Source organism: Pinus tabuliformis, chromosome X, assembly GCF_031772625.1.
Source record: "Pinus tabuliformis cultivar Carrire ecotype Pingquan chromosome X, CPIR1, whole genome shotgun sequence".
Classification (NCBI taxonomy): domain Eukaryota; kingdom Viridiplantae; phylum Streptophyta; class Pinopsida; order Pinales; family Pinaceae; genus Pinus; species Pinus tabuliformis.
In genome coordinates, this window is record NC_142308.1 from 1,121,471,871 (window position 1) to 1,121,487,553 (window position 15,683).

Sequence of the window (15,683 nt, forward strand, 5' to 3'; positions counted from 1 at the left end):
CCGTGACTACTTCGATGGAACTTAACTTCAAGAAGTTATGTGGGAGTGTTGTTGGGCCCAGTTTGGGAAATCCTTCTGAGTATCATCAACTCATGGGGGCCCTTATGTTCTTGGTGAACTCTCGTCATGACATATGTTTTCCAATGAATACATTGAGTCAGTTTATGGTCGAGCCTCATCACATACACTGGATTGCTGCCAATAATCTCTTGAGATATCTCTAGGGAAAAATCACCTATGGACTGAGATACACTGTCAGGAATGTGAGGCTCCATGGTTATTCTAATGCTCACTAGGTTGGCAGTGTGGTGGATCGTAAGAGCACATTTGGATGTTGCTTCTCTCTAGTTTCTGCTTCGATATCCTGGATGAGCAGGAAGTAGAAGTCGATTGCTTTGAGCACCACTAACGCCGAATATATTGCTAGTATGGCCTCTTGTGGCGTTATTTGGTTGAGGAAGCTCATTAGTAAGATGTTTGGACATGTTGGATACCACTGTGATCTTCTGCGACAACCAAAGTGGGATTGGTCTTTCTAAGAATCATGTGTTTCATGACTGTTCCAAGCATATTGATATCAGGTGCCACTTTATTTGGAATATGGTACAACGGGGAGCGATAAGGCTTCGTCAAATTGGGAATGATGATCAAGTCGTAGATATTCTTACGAAGCCATGGGGAAGGTCAAATTCTTAACCTTTCGTGAATGACTTGGAGTTGTGGAGAGACCCTCTTATGAGGGTCCTGTTTGAGATGGATATTGAGCTCTGGGAGCTTCGGGGGGCTTCGGGTACTTTTTGGAGCAATGAGTGACCATAGGGTGAGTGGTTCACCTTCCCCTAGTGGTGCGCGATGTACAGGGTGAGTGGTTCACCTTCTCCTAGTGGTGCGTGATGTACAGAGTGTGTGGTTCATCTTCCCCTGTGATACCCCATGATGGTTGAGATATGCATAGGATGAGTGGTTCACCTTCTCCTATGGCATATGAGTAGGATGAGTGGTTCACTTTCTCCCACTGATACATCCTACCCATGTAGTTTGGGACTCATGGGAATTACCTCTCATCTGACCAATGAGTAGGGAAATGAGGAATGGACCATAGTACTACCAATGGACGCATCGTGTACTACCGTACTCCTTATGCTAGGATGTTTGATATTGATCTGGGATCAATGGAAATAGACTTCGGGTCAGTGGAGTAGTATGATACGTTCTTGATTATTGGACTGAGTTCATGTCAATGGAGAGTAGTATGACACACTCTCGATTATTGGAGACCGACTTTGGGTCAGTAGAGAATGGTATGATACATTTTCGATCATTTCTTCTTTATTATTTCTTCATGGTTCAGCAGAGCGGGGATGATGGGGATGGTATAGATTGTCAGATGGTTTGGCAAGTGGAGTTCTTCCTAGTTGAGAGGGAGTGTTAAATTTGGTAACTAGGGCCAAACTCCACCTTGGACAACTCATATGATGCAACTGATATTTATATTGGACTCGTCTTTCCAAGAGGTGTAGGATGATCTAAAGATCATCTCATTCTGACATGTGCAAATGGAATTATGAATTTATTTTGTTTATGGACAAATTGTCAAGGTCGGCTAGCAAACTAATGTAGGCTCAAAAGCCCAACAGTCACGTCTATTCATCCTCAACGTTTGCATATAAATAGAAGGTGCCTTTGCCTCATTTGGACATCACTCACTCTTCACACATCTCTCTCACCTCACATGATTAGGTATGGATTTCAGGTCAACCTCTCTCGACACGTGCGAAGAAGAAGAAGACAATTTTCTGTGTTAACCAAATATTAGGAAAGTTTGACCAACTTTTTGACCAACATCATTAACCTGTTTGATTGCATTTTTGTGAGGGAAATTTCTGTTTGGGCAGGCCACATTTATGGGCACAAAAATTGAGGCAAGTCATACTATTTGACCAACATTGACTGCAGAAGGGTTTGACTATAGTATTGACTTGTGTTGACCAAGTTTGACTTGAGTATTTTCGGACTGTTTTTGGGCTGATTTGATTTGTTGTTGGAGGCTGAGTTGACTAAGTTTGACCAAACTATTTTGGAGGTCAAAATCTACCTTATTGACTTTCTGGTTAGGACTTTTTGTGGCTGTTGTTTGTTTGGACATATTTCACTTTGATTGGGCAAGTGAATATTGCATATTGTACTCTCTCTCTCTCTGCTAAACTTTTGAAGAATAATAAAATGAATTGATCAAAGGGTTTCCCCTCATTGGGATTTGTCTATCTGCATTTACTGTCATGTTAATGTGATTTCTAATCTGGAAATTGATATTGGGCTAATAAGAAAATTGAAGTAAATTGCTTTTAAGCATAGAACATACCATTGTTATCTAAAATTAACAATTTCTCCCCCTCCATCTTTGTGTGTGTCTCTCTCTCCCTCTCTCTCCTCTCCTCTCTCCATCTCTCCCTTATTGGGGATAAAATCAGAAACCATACACCCGTCGCTGGATGAATGTGCATATCTTCGAGGGACCAAAATACAATTAAACTGTTAAATAATTTAACCACCACCACCGACCCAAATTAAAAAACCGAAATTACAGTCAAAACTATGTTCAGTGTAACGTTATTTTGTAAAATTAATACAAAATAACAGCTTTTTCCGTAGAGTCAAATGGATCATTGACAGCATCCACTGGAACTATTTCCAAACATACTTTGTCTGAGTAGATTTTCAAACGGCCAAAGCAACGAAATACAGAGTACCAGAGCGCGTGCAGTTGGTTTTTCATCTTTTTCAAAGAGCCCTTTGATTGCTATATTGCAAAAAGAGGTGGGAACTGTACATTGAAAATGTTAGATGCTTTGATTTATACATGCAAGGCCGGCAATTTCATTCCGCATTTCACAAGTCAAAATGATTAATTAAAACGGGACCTCGTCGATATCATCCCAGAAAATATGTCTCCCACATGGGAAAATGGCCGGCTGGGCTCTGCTTACATTGGAAAGAGAATTGATCGCTTTCTTCTACACTCCAGTTTAATCCGACAATGGGGAATGCCGTCCGCAAATACGGGAGGGGCCTTCACATCTGACCACAAGCCTATCCTCCTTGACTGGGGGATTACAGAACGAAGAATGGGATATTCCTTCAAGTTCAATTCTATACATCTACAGGACGAATCTTTCAATGAATTCATAAAGTCCAGTTGGAAGGATATCAATCAGGCCGAGGATGCTTTTCTTCTCACCTTTCGTGACAAAATCCAACTGCTCAAGGACAAAACAAAAACATGGCAGATTGAAAAAAAGTGCAGAGACTCACAGGACCTGCTCGACATCAACCTTCAACTAAGCCGGCTTGCAACATCTATTCAGCATAATGGCCGGACGTTCGATAAGGCTACCCTCATCTGCACCCTCGAAAGAAAGAAGCAAGAACTTCTTATAAAAGAGGAAGCTTCTTGGAGGTTAAAAAGTCGAGCTATATGGCTCAAGGAGGGGGACAGGAATACCAGATTTTTTCACAATTTTGCAAATGCCCGCAGAACTAAGAATGCTATATGGAAAATTCAGAAGGATGATGGAGATAGTATCTTCTCCCACCAGGAAATTTCAGCAGAAGCTACTCGATTCTTCAGGGAGCAATATCAGAGGCAACATAGCGATCTAAGTGATTCGCTATGGGCAGTGGACCCTCTGCCGAACATGTTCGACGATGCTGCCAACGACGACTTCTACAAGCCTGTTACGGAGGAGGAGCTATCTGAGACCATCAGGGGCTTTAAAAAAGATAAGCGCAATATCAGAGGCAACATAGCGATCTAAGTGATTCGCTATGGGCAGTGGACCCCCTGCCGAACATGTTCGACGATGCTGCCAACGACGACTTCTACAAGCCTGTTACGGAGGAGGAGCTATCTGAGACCATCAGGGGCTTTAAAACAGATAAGAGCCCCGGACCCGATGGCTGGCCGGTGGAATTTTTTTCTCACTTTTACGATCTATTCAAAAACGATCTGCTGGGTATGGTCGACGCCACTCGCCTCTCTGGAAGTATTAATAGTGCTCTCTCGGCCACTTTCATAGCATTAATTCCAAAACAAGCCAAATCCACTTCTTTTGGTGATTTTAGGCCAATTGCCTTGTGCAATTCGCTATACAAGATCATTTCTAAAATTATTGCTGAAAGATTGAAGAAAGTACTCAACTCCTTCATAACAAAGGAACAGCATGCATTTTTAAAGGACATACTCATTATGGACGCTGTCGCCATGGCTCAGGAATGCCTCTTCTCCATATACACGAAGAACATTGATGCTGCAGCACTTAAAATTGATCTAAAAAAGGCATTTGATTGCGTGGATTGGAGTTTCCTCAGAATTCTCCTTGCCAAAATTGGCTTGAGGCCATTGGCTATCAGCTGGATCATGTCGTGCGTCGAAAGTGTCCACTTCTCAGTGATCATAAACGGAATCCCATCCACTTTCTTTCAAGCAGAGAGAGGGCTCCGACAGGGATGCCCTCTCTCACCCCTCCTATTTATCTTGGTGATGAATTGTCTTAGCGCGCACATCAACCTTGCTGTTGCCGATGGTAGATGCAAGCCTGTAAAGATCTGCAGAGACGTCCTCCTATCCCACAATCTCTTCGTCGACGACATTTTAATTTTTGCAATTTTGTGTAAATCTTCCTGGGTCTGCCTCTACATGCTTTTCAAGAGGTTTCAAGGCGCCACAGGCCTCAAGATCAACTGCGGGAAATCTGTGCTATATCATAATGACACAAACCCGACATTGGCTCTGTGGATCGCTGAACGTTTTTAGATCAATCTTGCCCAGATAAAGGAAGGTTTCTCTTATTTGGGGTTCCGACTAAAAGCCAAGAGATACAGATGCCAGGACTGGGCCTGATTGGTCGACTGTTTCTACATCAAGATCTCTTCATGGGAATTGCGTTTTCTGTCCCTTGCTGGTAGATATATCTTGGTTCGGGCGGTTCTCTCCCAACTTGCGGTATATTGGAGCCACCTCTTTCTCCTCCCAGCTTCTGTTATCAAGAAAATGAAATCCATAGCTACAAATTTTCTGTGGGGTGGACGATCCTTCCACTCAAAGCTCCACCTTGTCAGGATGGATACTATTTCAAGACCAAAAGAAAAAGGCGGCTGGGGTCTTCTAAATATGAATCTTTTTGGAGAAGCGCTCATCTGCAAATCTCTACACAGGGGCATTTTTGGGAACAGTCCGTGGAGTTCCTTGATCAACAAAAAGTACCTGAAAGGAAGGAATCTGGCTTTCTGGCTCAGAAGGTCCTCTGTCGGAATCAGGAGTGGATCCCCTATCTGGCACAGCTTCAAAAAGATCCATCCCTTCTTCCTCAAAAACTTAAAATGGACTCTTTCCACTGGTTCGTCTGTCTACATTGGTATTGATCCTACCCTATACAACCTTGAGTCTATGATCCCTCCGTCTTTACTCTCCTTTTTTCACTCTAGGGGCCTCTTTACCTGGAACCATCTCATTCACTCTTGGTCCTCTCTTGAGCCCATTTGGAAATCTGACCTACAGCTAGCCATTCCCCCCCCCCTCCGTCCCTTATGGCTCTCCTTCATTTCCAGATTCTCTCACCGCGGGGTTCTCCAAATTGGCACCAAGGATGAACTGATCTGGTCCACCAACAGCTCAATTCACCCCATCACTGTCCGGAACCTCTACTCTGTCTTAACAGTTGTCTTACCTCCTCTCCCCTCTGTCTTTCCTCTCATTCTCTGGAGAGCCCCCTGCCCTCTCAAATCCATTCTTTTTACATGGCTTCTCTTCTCCAACAAGAATCTCTCCTGGGATGTTCTTCAAAAGAAAGGATGGCTAGGGCCCAGTAGATGTCATCTTTGTCACGTGGCATCGGAATCGAACTTACATATGTTCTTTCAGTGCACCGCCTCCTCTGCTATCTGGTACGAACTCTCCTGCATCTACGGTTTTCCTCACAAGTTGTTTTCCTCTGTACAGGAAGCTTTCTCTTGGTGGGGCACCCAATGCCCAATCTGGCAGGCTCTCTTCATTACATCTTGTTGGAATATCTGGAAGTGGCGGAACAGACGCATCTTTCAGGACTGCCCCCTTCCGCTCTTCTCCATTCTTCCTATAATTCGGGGGTCTTTGCCTGATCCGTCCTAAGCTGGTCTCTTTTGGCGACTACTCTTACAGTTTCATTTCTCATATAGACTTTTAATATATCTGTTTTATTTTGATCTTCTCTACTTATCTGCCTCATCCTGGGCAGATCTTCCAGCGCTATCAGACAATTTTGGGGTATATTCTACCTCTGCATGCTCTCTTGGTTTCATCAGTTTTTGGTTGACATTATATGCTTCTATGTCTACACGATTGCTATATATGGTTTTGCACAATATGGCTTGGTTTCCTGGCAGAGGCATTTCGCCTTCAATGTACCTCTGAAACAATATATTCTCTGGCTGTGGCATTTTGCCCCATTGTATTCATGATCTTTATATCTTCTTAATATAATCCATACAACGTTTTCTCTCCGAAAAAAAAAAGTCAAAATGATTAATGATATTGATTAAGCTCGCCCTATATGATGGGATGAGAATAAATCTTTGCATGCTCGGTTAAGTCCAAATGTGTTTTATTAAAATTAACGAAAACTGACAAAATTTCCAAAGCTTATAGCTCACTATAATTTAGGCACGGGCAGTGTATGTTCCGAAGCCCTAAAGGTCAAAATTATCGAATGCTATTTTAAATGAAGCAATAATTTGAATATAACACACTACCTTTTAGAAGATGATGTGTTAGAAGAATTTGTGGGCTAGACACTAGTAGTAATTCTCTTACAAACGTATTTGGCGAAGATTGAAATTCAGAGGAATAGCTCACTATAATTTAGACACGGCTAGACAATACTTATAATTCTTCTCTTACAAACGTGTTTGGCGAATGCTATTTTAAATAAAGCAAGATTTTGAATATAACATACTACCTTTTAGAAGATGGTGTTAGAAGAATTTGTGGGCTAGACACTGCTTGTAATTCTCTTACAAACGTATTTGGCGACGATTGAAATTCAGAGGAAAATTTTCAAATTAAATGTGTCAAAACCCATAAGAATTTTATTCCCAAATTAGTCGCTCAAACTACAAACTTTCTTGGAACCCACATATGGAGGTTTTGATCCTCGATCGTTCCGTTTGTAAAGCCTGTTAAAATCGGCGTCATAATTGGGGATTTCCTTCCGCCATATTATGACTAATAGTGGAATAATGGAATCAAGTATTAAACACAGGGTCATTAAATTTCCAAAACCGAGGAACCTATTAAATCAGTGGAATTAAGAATTAAACACAGGGTCATCAAAACCAGAGAGGGACAAGCTTAAAGTCTTACTATCCCATCTAATAAATTCAGCTGGCTTAAGATTTCAGGTCAGCGTTAGAACAAATTCCTAATAACAAAAAGATTAGCAAGCCCTTCTGAAGTGCTCAAAAAACATGTTAGCAAGAATCACTGGGACATGTCTTACCAACAATAACTTCATAAAAAAGGGAAAATATTGGCATATAGCCTAATAAATATTTAAATATTTGCATCTAAGTTCTGATCTCATATGTTAACATTGCTACTATAGAATAAATATTAACATCTACCTGAATAAATATTACATTTATAAATATTTGCATCTACCGGAATAAATATTACCATCTGAATATTACATTTATAAATAAATATTGTCATCTACCTGAATAGGTATTACCATCTAAATGTTCTGCCATAAGTTCTGATCTACATTGCTACTGTAGAATACATATTACCATCTGCCCTAAAGTTCTGATCCCATAGATTAACATTGCATTGGCATCTAACTAGAGTAAACATTGCTACTGTAGAATAAATATTGGCATCCGCCCTAATTTCTGATCCCATAACCTAACAGTGCAATGGCATCTAACTAGAGTAAACATTGCTAATGTAGAATAAATATTGCCATCTGCCCTAAGTTCTGATCCCATAACCTAACATTGCAATGGCATCTAACTAGAGTAAACATTGCTACTGTAGAATAAATATTGGCATCCCCATCCGCACTAAGTTCTGATCCCATAACCTAACATTGCAATGGCATCTAACTAGAGTAAACATTGCTAATGTAGAATAAATATTGACATTGCTCCTCACATAATTGAGGTATGAGGCGTGGCTAAAGAGTTCAGCCTTCCTAAAATTACCCTTTGTTTTTCTGAGACCAAACAGCGAGAAACAACAACAAAAGCCCACTGCCATGAAGACTCTGGTCACAATAAATCTATACACAAGGGCAAATCACAAGCACACCATTAAATTCAACCATCAAATAACCACTTCACAAGCGTCAAACAACCACTCCGGACATACAGTTAAAAACAAAAACAGAACTCAGCCTATTTAAATAAAACAAATTCTAATTATAGTATACCCTAAAATACAGAAACGGAAGTCAGCCTACTCAAAAAAGATAAACGCTAATCTGCCTAATGGCTGCAGATTCAATTCGATTTTGTATCGGTGGGGTGCGCCTGGCTTACGCTGTAGTGCAACGCACAAGCGACGCTCGAGAGCCCCAGTAGCAAGCTACTGTGTGCGAGCCCTCCCCCTGGAAAAATACATTTAATATCATGTGGTTCTATGAACCACGTATCAGATATTAAACTGATAAGAACAGATACTACACTTGATCTTAGCCAAAAGGCCGAGAAAGGTATGAGTTGTTATGTCCATCTCTCTCCCTTTTATAACATTCCTCTCCTCGGGTGAATTTTCCACCCACGCGTGTGGTATAATACAATACAACGCACTACATCACATAAATCAATTTTAACAAAACAATTGACGATGTACTTCAAATAAATAGGAATAACATCTCCAATTAGAATCAGTAGCATACTTCAAAGTGGGGAAAGGAACTGCGGAATTGAATTTGGATGTTGTTCACTCGCATATATCAAAGTGGAGAAAGGAAATGCCTAGGCGAATTTGGATGTTGTGGTGTTCAAAGAAAAGAGGAGATTCATTCAATAAGCTTCTATGTGATTTTTATTTTTTTGGTATTATAATGATATTTAAATATGTAATGTGAAATAAAAAGGGTTTAATCGTAAATTAGCAGAACGATGTGATGGTGAGGTGGTGATAAATATGCCATTAATCGTTTGTTAATAAATATGATATATTCATGTACTACGAAGTGCCTATGCGAATTCTACATCATGTTTTTGCCAAAACCATATATATATGAGAGATGTGAATTAGAAAGAAATGTGTCTCCCAAAGATAGAAGTCTCATTGAAATTCATGAAGTATTTTATTTATTGTAGGTTGAATTTATTAATAGTTACATTAAAATAGGATTGATATTGAATAAATGAACAATATTTTTGATAAAGAAAGTAATGTTTTTCGGTAGAAATTATATAAAAGAAATTTTTAGACTTTGCTTAATTCATTATGGATCACAGAAGCGTGAATACTAAAAGAAGAGAATAATATCAACCTATTATGTCGTATGGAAATTGCCAAAAATAAGTATTATTTTTTTAATTTGAAATCCTTATGTGAGGGAAGGCATGTCACGAAGGGTTGTCGCGAAGCACTTTTATATATTTTAGCTTTATGGATGGCGATACAACATTATGGGTTTTTATGCTAAGAGGAGATGAAACAAGGATAGAGTCCACAATCAATTGGGTTTATTTTGGGCGGTTGGGTAGAATAATTGATATTTTCCCCACCAAGGTTAAATTATTGCAAGTGATATGGTGAGCTTTATTGTAATGGCTTCAAGTCTTTTTATTGAATCTTAGTCATCCCTTGAGGACCAAAACATGTATATTCCTCATATAAAATAGAAAGATATTTCTCATGGAACAAAAATGATAGAGTCCACAACAAAATGAGATTGAGGGTGACAGAGGAGCATTAAACCCCCCTAAAAAACCAACACAACAATGGGGTGGTGTTACCCCTCAAATTTACATCACAGTGGTCCATTTTCTTTGCATGGTTGTCTCATCATTAGAGTTGATCCCATCATACATTTTTTCAACAGATGTCCAAGCATGGTATTGCATGATTAATTTTACTTTTATTATTTCATGAGTATATTGCGATGTGTCATGATGAGCCAAATCATAGATGTTTAAGTAAGTATGGTGATACTAGTCTCAATGAGTGAAATTACATTGTTTGAGGCAAAAGGAGAAAATAGGATATGTATAAATAAAGGAACTCACGCTTATTAAATGAAGGGTACTCACAATTGTGGAGGAGAAAGTAACTTGTAGTTGTTTAAAGAAGGATTTCACAATTGGAAGAAAATGGATCATAGTCACTTCAACAAAGTGAATCATATATATTGAAGTGAGTGATAGATCACTAGGAGGAATATGATGGAGGGCCTTAACTCTCTTCAATCTATGAGGTGCAATTTAACTAAATGAACCCTTATTCACCCATGTTGACATGATTGGTGTTGGCATTATGAGACAAGTGTTGTCCTTGATGGCAAACCACACTGATGAGAAATCTTAGTGCAGAAGGACAACAGCAAGGAATTGATGATCAGACTATAAGAAGAAGAGAAAGTTCATACACGCAGGTTCATTAAGCCCAAGTCGTGTGTACACGCAGGTTGGCTTCAGTAAAAGAGCGTGTATATGGAAAACTTATCTTTGGTCCACGGCGGTTATTCCTTGGAAGTTGTGCCTATGGTTTTGGACCTTGGTGTCTCGACGGACGTGTTGATCCCTAGTTTTGAAGTTGATGGTATTGGATTTCTATGGTTGTGGCCCTTGGTATTGAACAAGGCCTAAGGCTATATAAGGAGAAGGAAATCATTAGGCAAATGTATCTGAAATGTCTTGAATATCTGATGAAGCATTAGATCCAGTATGCAGGGTTATGGGTTGATGATGCATTGCTTGATCTGAGCTAAGGAGAGATCTCACCGGTTGATGGAGAACTAGATCTAAGGAGAGATCGGGATCAAATGGTTTGAAATGAACTATCTTTATGATGCTTATTCTAGATCTACATACTGACGCATGTATTATTCTATAAGTGTTATGAGTATGACTGATGTCTGGTACAGCTGCAAGTTATGAGAAATTATTTTTAGATCTGTACGCGGGTTGTCTTTGGTAAAAGCGCGTATACACACGGGTTTGATTCATCGAAGTAGTGTATACATTGTAAAGCTTGATATTTGAAGTTGCAGATGGATCTGATGGTTATTACAGAGTTCTGTGTCTGCTCTGTGTTCTGGTGACTGTTGTTAACAGGGTTTTAGTGATTCAGAGTTTGATGATTGTTTTGAGCTTCAATGATAGTTATGGGTCCAGTATGAAAATTGGATGAAAAGTGGCCTTATAGATTATGTGTTGTGCTTCAGTGTATCCAGTCTGAAAATTGATGAAACGTGGTACCTGGAGGTGAGAAGATTGTAGGCAAGCACCTACGTACTAGTATCTAAGCTAGTACAAAAGCTAAAGGAGATCTTTGGAGCATTGTAGCAAGTAGCAGCCTGCGTACTAGTAAATGGATCGGCTAGTACAAGAGCAAAGGGGGTTGTAGCTCCCGTACTGGTATAAGACTGCACCAGTACAAACATTGTAAAAGGATTTTCTTATTAAGAAGAAGATTGAGATGACTTGCAGCAGGTGGTTTTCACCCACATTGGGTTTCCACCTTATATCTTTGTGTTCATGTGTGTGGCTCTTGTGTGGTGTTTTGTTCTGTTATTCTGCACCTGTTTACTGTTAATATGCTTAATAATGATCTGATGCATTTACTGAAGATTAAGCTAACTGAATTATAAGATCTCTGGATATACGCGAGTTTCATTAGACACAGTAGCGTGTACACGCGGGTTCACTTAATTGAAGTAGCGTATATGTTTCTGAGTATGAAATTAAAAAGTTTGATTGATCTGATAATACTGATTCACCCCCCCCCCCCCCTCTCAGTATTATTTCCAACAATTGGTATCAGAGCAGGTCCTTTAATAGAAGCTTGATCGCTTAAAGGAGATCCGTGGAACTATGGGAAAGAAGCTTAAGAAGAAAGCTCATAAGAAGAAGAAGACATCTCAGAAGATCTATGACAGTGGGAGAGTCGATTGGGGATTAGGTATAAGAAGCTCTTCAGATTCAGAATCAGATTCAGAATCATTATCAGGTATGAATGTGTTATCCTCTGATGTTCCAGCTATATTTCCTTGTGAAAGAGATGGAAGTGATAGTGAAACTACTGAACATGCTTGTATGGGTAAGCAAGAAAAGTGTCAAATAGAGGCAGTATTTAGAAGGCTTGCAGACAAAGTTAAAGATCAACAAGATCTATTGAACAAAAGGGAATGTTCTTTCAAAGAAGAAGTTACCAAACTAAAGGCCCAACTAGAAGAAGGAAACAAGGTAAGAAAGCTACTCAAGGACAAGGAAGACCAATGTCAAAAATTGCAGCATGAAGTGACATCATTAAGAAAAGAAGTCAACGAAAGAAGCACAACCATCAAGAAACTCAAAGATAGATCCAGCTACTATGAAAATCTTGAAGCTACAATCCTCTCACTAAAAGGAGATCTTGAAGAATCAAAGAAGCAGAATACAGATCTACTCCAAGCTGTTGCAAAACAAGAAAACGAAGTCACTAGCTTAAAATCTCAACTGGAATGTGCCTTCCGAGTTCGTCAAATGCAGCAGGATCTGTATGAAGAACAAGAAAAAGAAATTCTCAAACTAAGGGAACAAATGGAAGAAGGAAGGAAAGCTGAAGAAGTTTTGAAAAAGAAATCTCTTGAAAAGGAAGAACAGCTTCAGGTTGAGGTAAATATCTTGAAAGGTAAACTAGAAGAAAAGGATAAGCTTTTACGATTTCAAGATAGCTCTAAAGTATTGGATGATATTCTTAGTAGTCAAAGGTCTCTTGCTATCAAGACTGGTCTTGGTTTCCATGAATCTGTTGAAGGTGAATCTAGTTCACAAGGTGAGGCAAGGAACTCTAAAGAGAAATCCAAAATGATCAACAAGGAGATGAAAGGTCAATCTCATCATCAACCAAGGAAAGAAAGTCTTCAAAGAAAATCTTTTACTCCTCCTATGAATAATATTGAATGTTATGTATGTCATAATCTTGGACATGTTGCAGCTAGATGTAGAAGAAGAAGAGTTCAAGACTATTATGCGGACAGGTCATCTCAATCAAGGTACTTTAATGGATATTGCTTTGCTTGCAATATGTATGGTCACAAAGCTGCTGATTGCTACAGGAGGAACATGAAACAAGTTAGATGTTATGCATGTAACAAGCTTGGACATATAGCAAAGGAATGCAGGAACAAAGGATGGACATCACACCGAAAGGAGAAAACCTCATCACACTTGAAGATATGGAGGAAGAAGGAAGTACAGTCAACACAATGTACTGAGACACAGCACAACACAGACATATCAGACTCAGGGGGAGCTGAAAGCGTAAAACTTCAGTGTTCTGAATCTCATACGCAAGTTACTTAAAGGGAAGTCGCGTATATACGCGAGTTAGACACTGCAAAGTCGCGTATATGTCAGTCTGAGGAAAAGCAGTGGGGACAGGATCAGAAAAAGGATCTGATATGATTCAGTATGTTATTTGCTCTATTAATTACAGTCGGCTGAGGATGTGTGAAAATGCTTTGATACTTGTAAGATGTCTAGAAGTGTTTTGATCCTAACTTGAGGATGATGATGTTTTGATGCTTATTGCTGATATATGCATGATCAGATCTAACAGATGGCACTGGTTGAGGGGGAGCATATGCCTTTAGTAATTCATTGTTGGCATTATGGTTAATAATCCTTGGTGATGATTCTTATATGGCCAAATGATATATCTTGCTATGATGTGACTCTTGGGGCTACATAGTTAATGATCAGATCAGATTTATGGTTGATTGCTTGATAATGCATATATGGTGCTTACATGGTGATATTCATAAGGACAAGGAGAAGTACAAAGCTTTAATACACATCTTCCTCACTTGATGATGAGTCACTTATATACTGTTGTTGTCATATGCATAAAGATCATACAGTTATGATGCAGGCACTCTTGTGAATAAGGATTGTTGCTGTTGATGATATCAAGAAGTTTTGTCAAATGAGCTTGAGCTCAAGATACATAGTGCTGATACATGGATGACTACTCAAGGTTGCTTTGTTGGAGACATGGTGATGAGTTCTTATCTATATAATGATAGGTTGATACTTGTATGTGTTGATTGATGCAGATGTTCCCAAGTAATGATACTTGGATCATGTAGAGCTTGATGAAATGGCTATGGTGGTTTCACACATGTGAATGACTCTGAATTCTGTTCAAAGGGATGAATTGATGCAGACATACCTTGTTATAGGTTGATGACTTATTCTCTACAGGACATTTACAGGTTGCTGATATGGAAATTGGTATACGCGAGTTGGATAATGCCTATCCGCGTATATACGCTTGTTTATGTGGATGCAGACGCGTATATGGAGTTTTGAAGGAAATCAACAGGGACAGATATTGGTTGCAGAAAGTCTGATATGGGTCTGACAGAGATCATCTGGCACAGGTTCAGGGGGAGCAGATAATCTTCCAATGATGCATTGTTGGCATTATCTTAAAGCCTTTGGTTCTAGTTCACATTGTTGTTGATTCAGGTGGAACAAAGTCAGAGGGAGAACAAAAGGATCTCTTGGTTGCTGATCTGAATGGTGATTGACAAGATGCTGGCGATTATTGGTGACTTTCATAAGTCTTGGTCTAGTTCTTTCGTTTCTATGTCATATATCTCTTTTGTGGTATCTCTTTCATGGTGTCAAGGTCATGTAACGGCCTATTTTGGTCTCCCCACTATGCCTGGGATGATTGATGCAATATGATTGGTTGTCATATGTAAACTTTTGATGTATCCCCACTTGGTTGGGTGGATGAGTCAATTTTTGTATATCCTCACTTAGTTGAGAGATGGATGTATGTATGAGTCTTTGATGATAGGAAGGTCTTTTATGATGTATAGAGTCATGTTCTTCTTGAAGAACATCTTTTGCAGATCTTGCCTACAGTCAGGAAGAGCATGAACAGCACACTTCAGCGGTACAGAGATTCAGCATGTACTCAGAGGGAGCATGGACAGATTGGTACACCTTGGCATATACAAAGGGGGAGATTATTCAGAGATTTCAGCAGGTACTCAGGGGGAGTATGGACAGTGGAATGATTCAGCAAAGGAAGAGAATATCTTGGTCCACCCTTTGCCCTTGATGTCAAAGGGGGAGAGTGATTTGGTGTTGTTGCCATCAAGTCCAAAGGGGGAGATTGTTGGCATTATGATGCATGTGTTGTACTTGATGGCAACCCTCTCATAGAAGAACATCTCAATTACATATAACTAGATCAATCTACAGATGTGACTAAATGCATGGGATGCAGGATAGCTCAAAGGAACAAGAAGATCAAGTTCTAAGTGTGACAAGTTAGCTTTGCCATCAAGTCCAAAGGGGGAGATTGTTGGCATTATGAGACAAGTGTTGTCCTTGATGGCAAACCACACTGATGAGAAATCTTAGTGCAGAAGGACAGCAGCAAGGAATTGATGATCAGACTATAAGAAGAAGAGAAA

The 15,683-nt window shown here is 39.6% G+C and overlaps 1 protein-coding gene and 1 non-coding gene across 2 annotated transcripts; one reads left to right on the forward strand and one right to left on the reverse strand.

The window, feature by feature from the left end:
- The first annotated feature begins 2,945 nt into the window (after positions 1-2,945).
- On the forward strand, positions 2,946-3,815 carry LOC149143770 (uncharacterized). The gene has a single exon (XM_089451936.1). The coding sequence runs from the start codon at positions 2,946-2,948 to the stop codon at positions 3,813-3,815; it is 870 nt and encodes a 289-aa protein (XP_089308062.1).
- A 4,736-nt stretch (positions 3,816-8,551) lies between these two features.
- LOC149143771 (U2 spliceosomal RNA) lies at positions 8,552-8,748 on the reverse strand. The gene has a single exon (XR_016265348.1). It is a non-coding gene; the product is annotated as a U2 spliceosomal RNA (small nuclear RNA).
- Between the last annotated feature and the right edge of the window lie 6,935 nt (positions 8,749-15,683).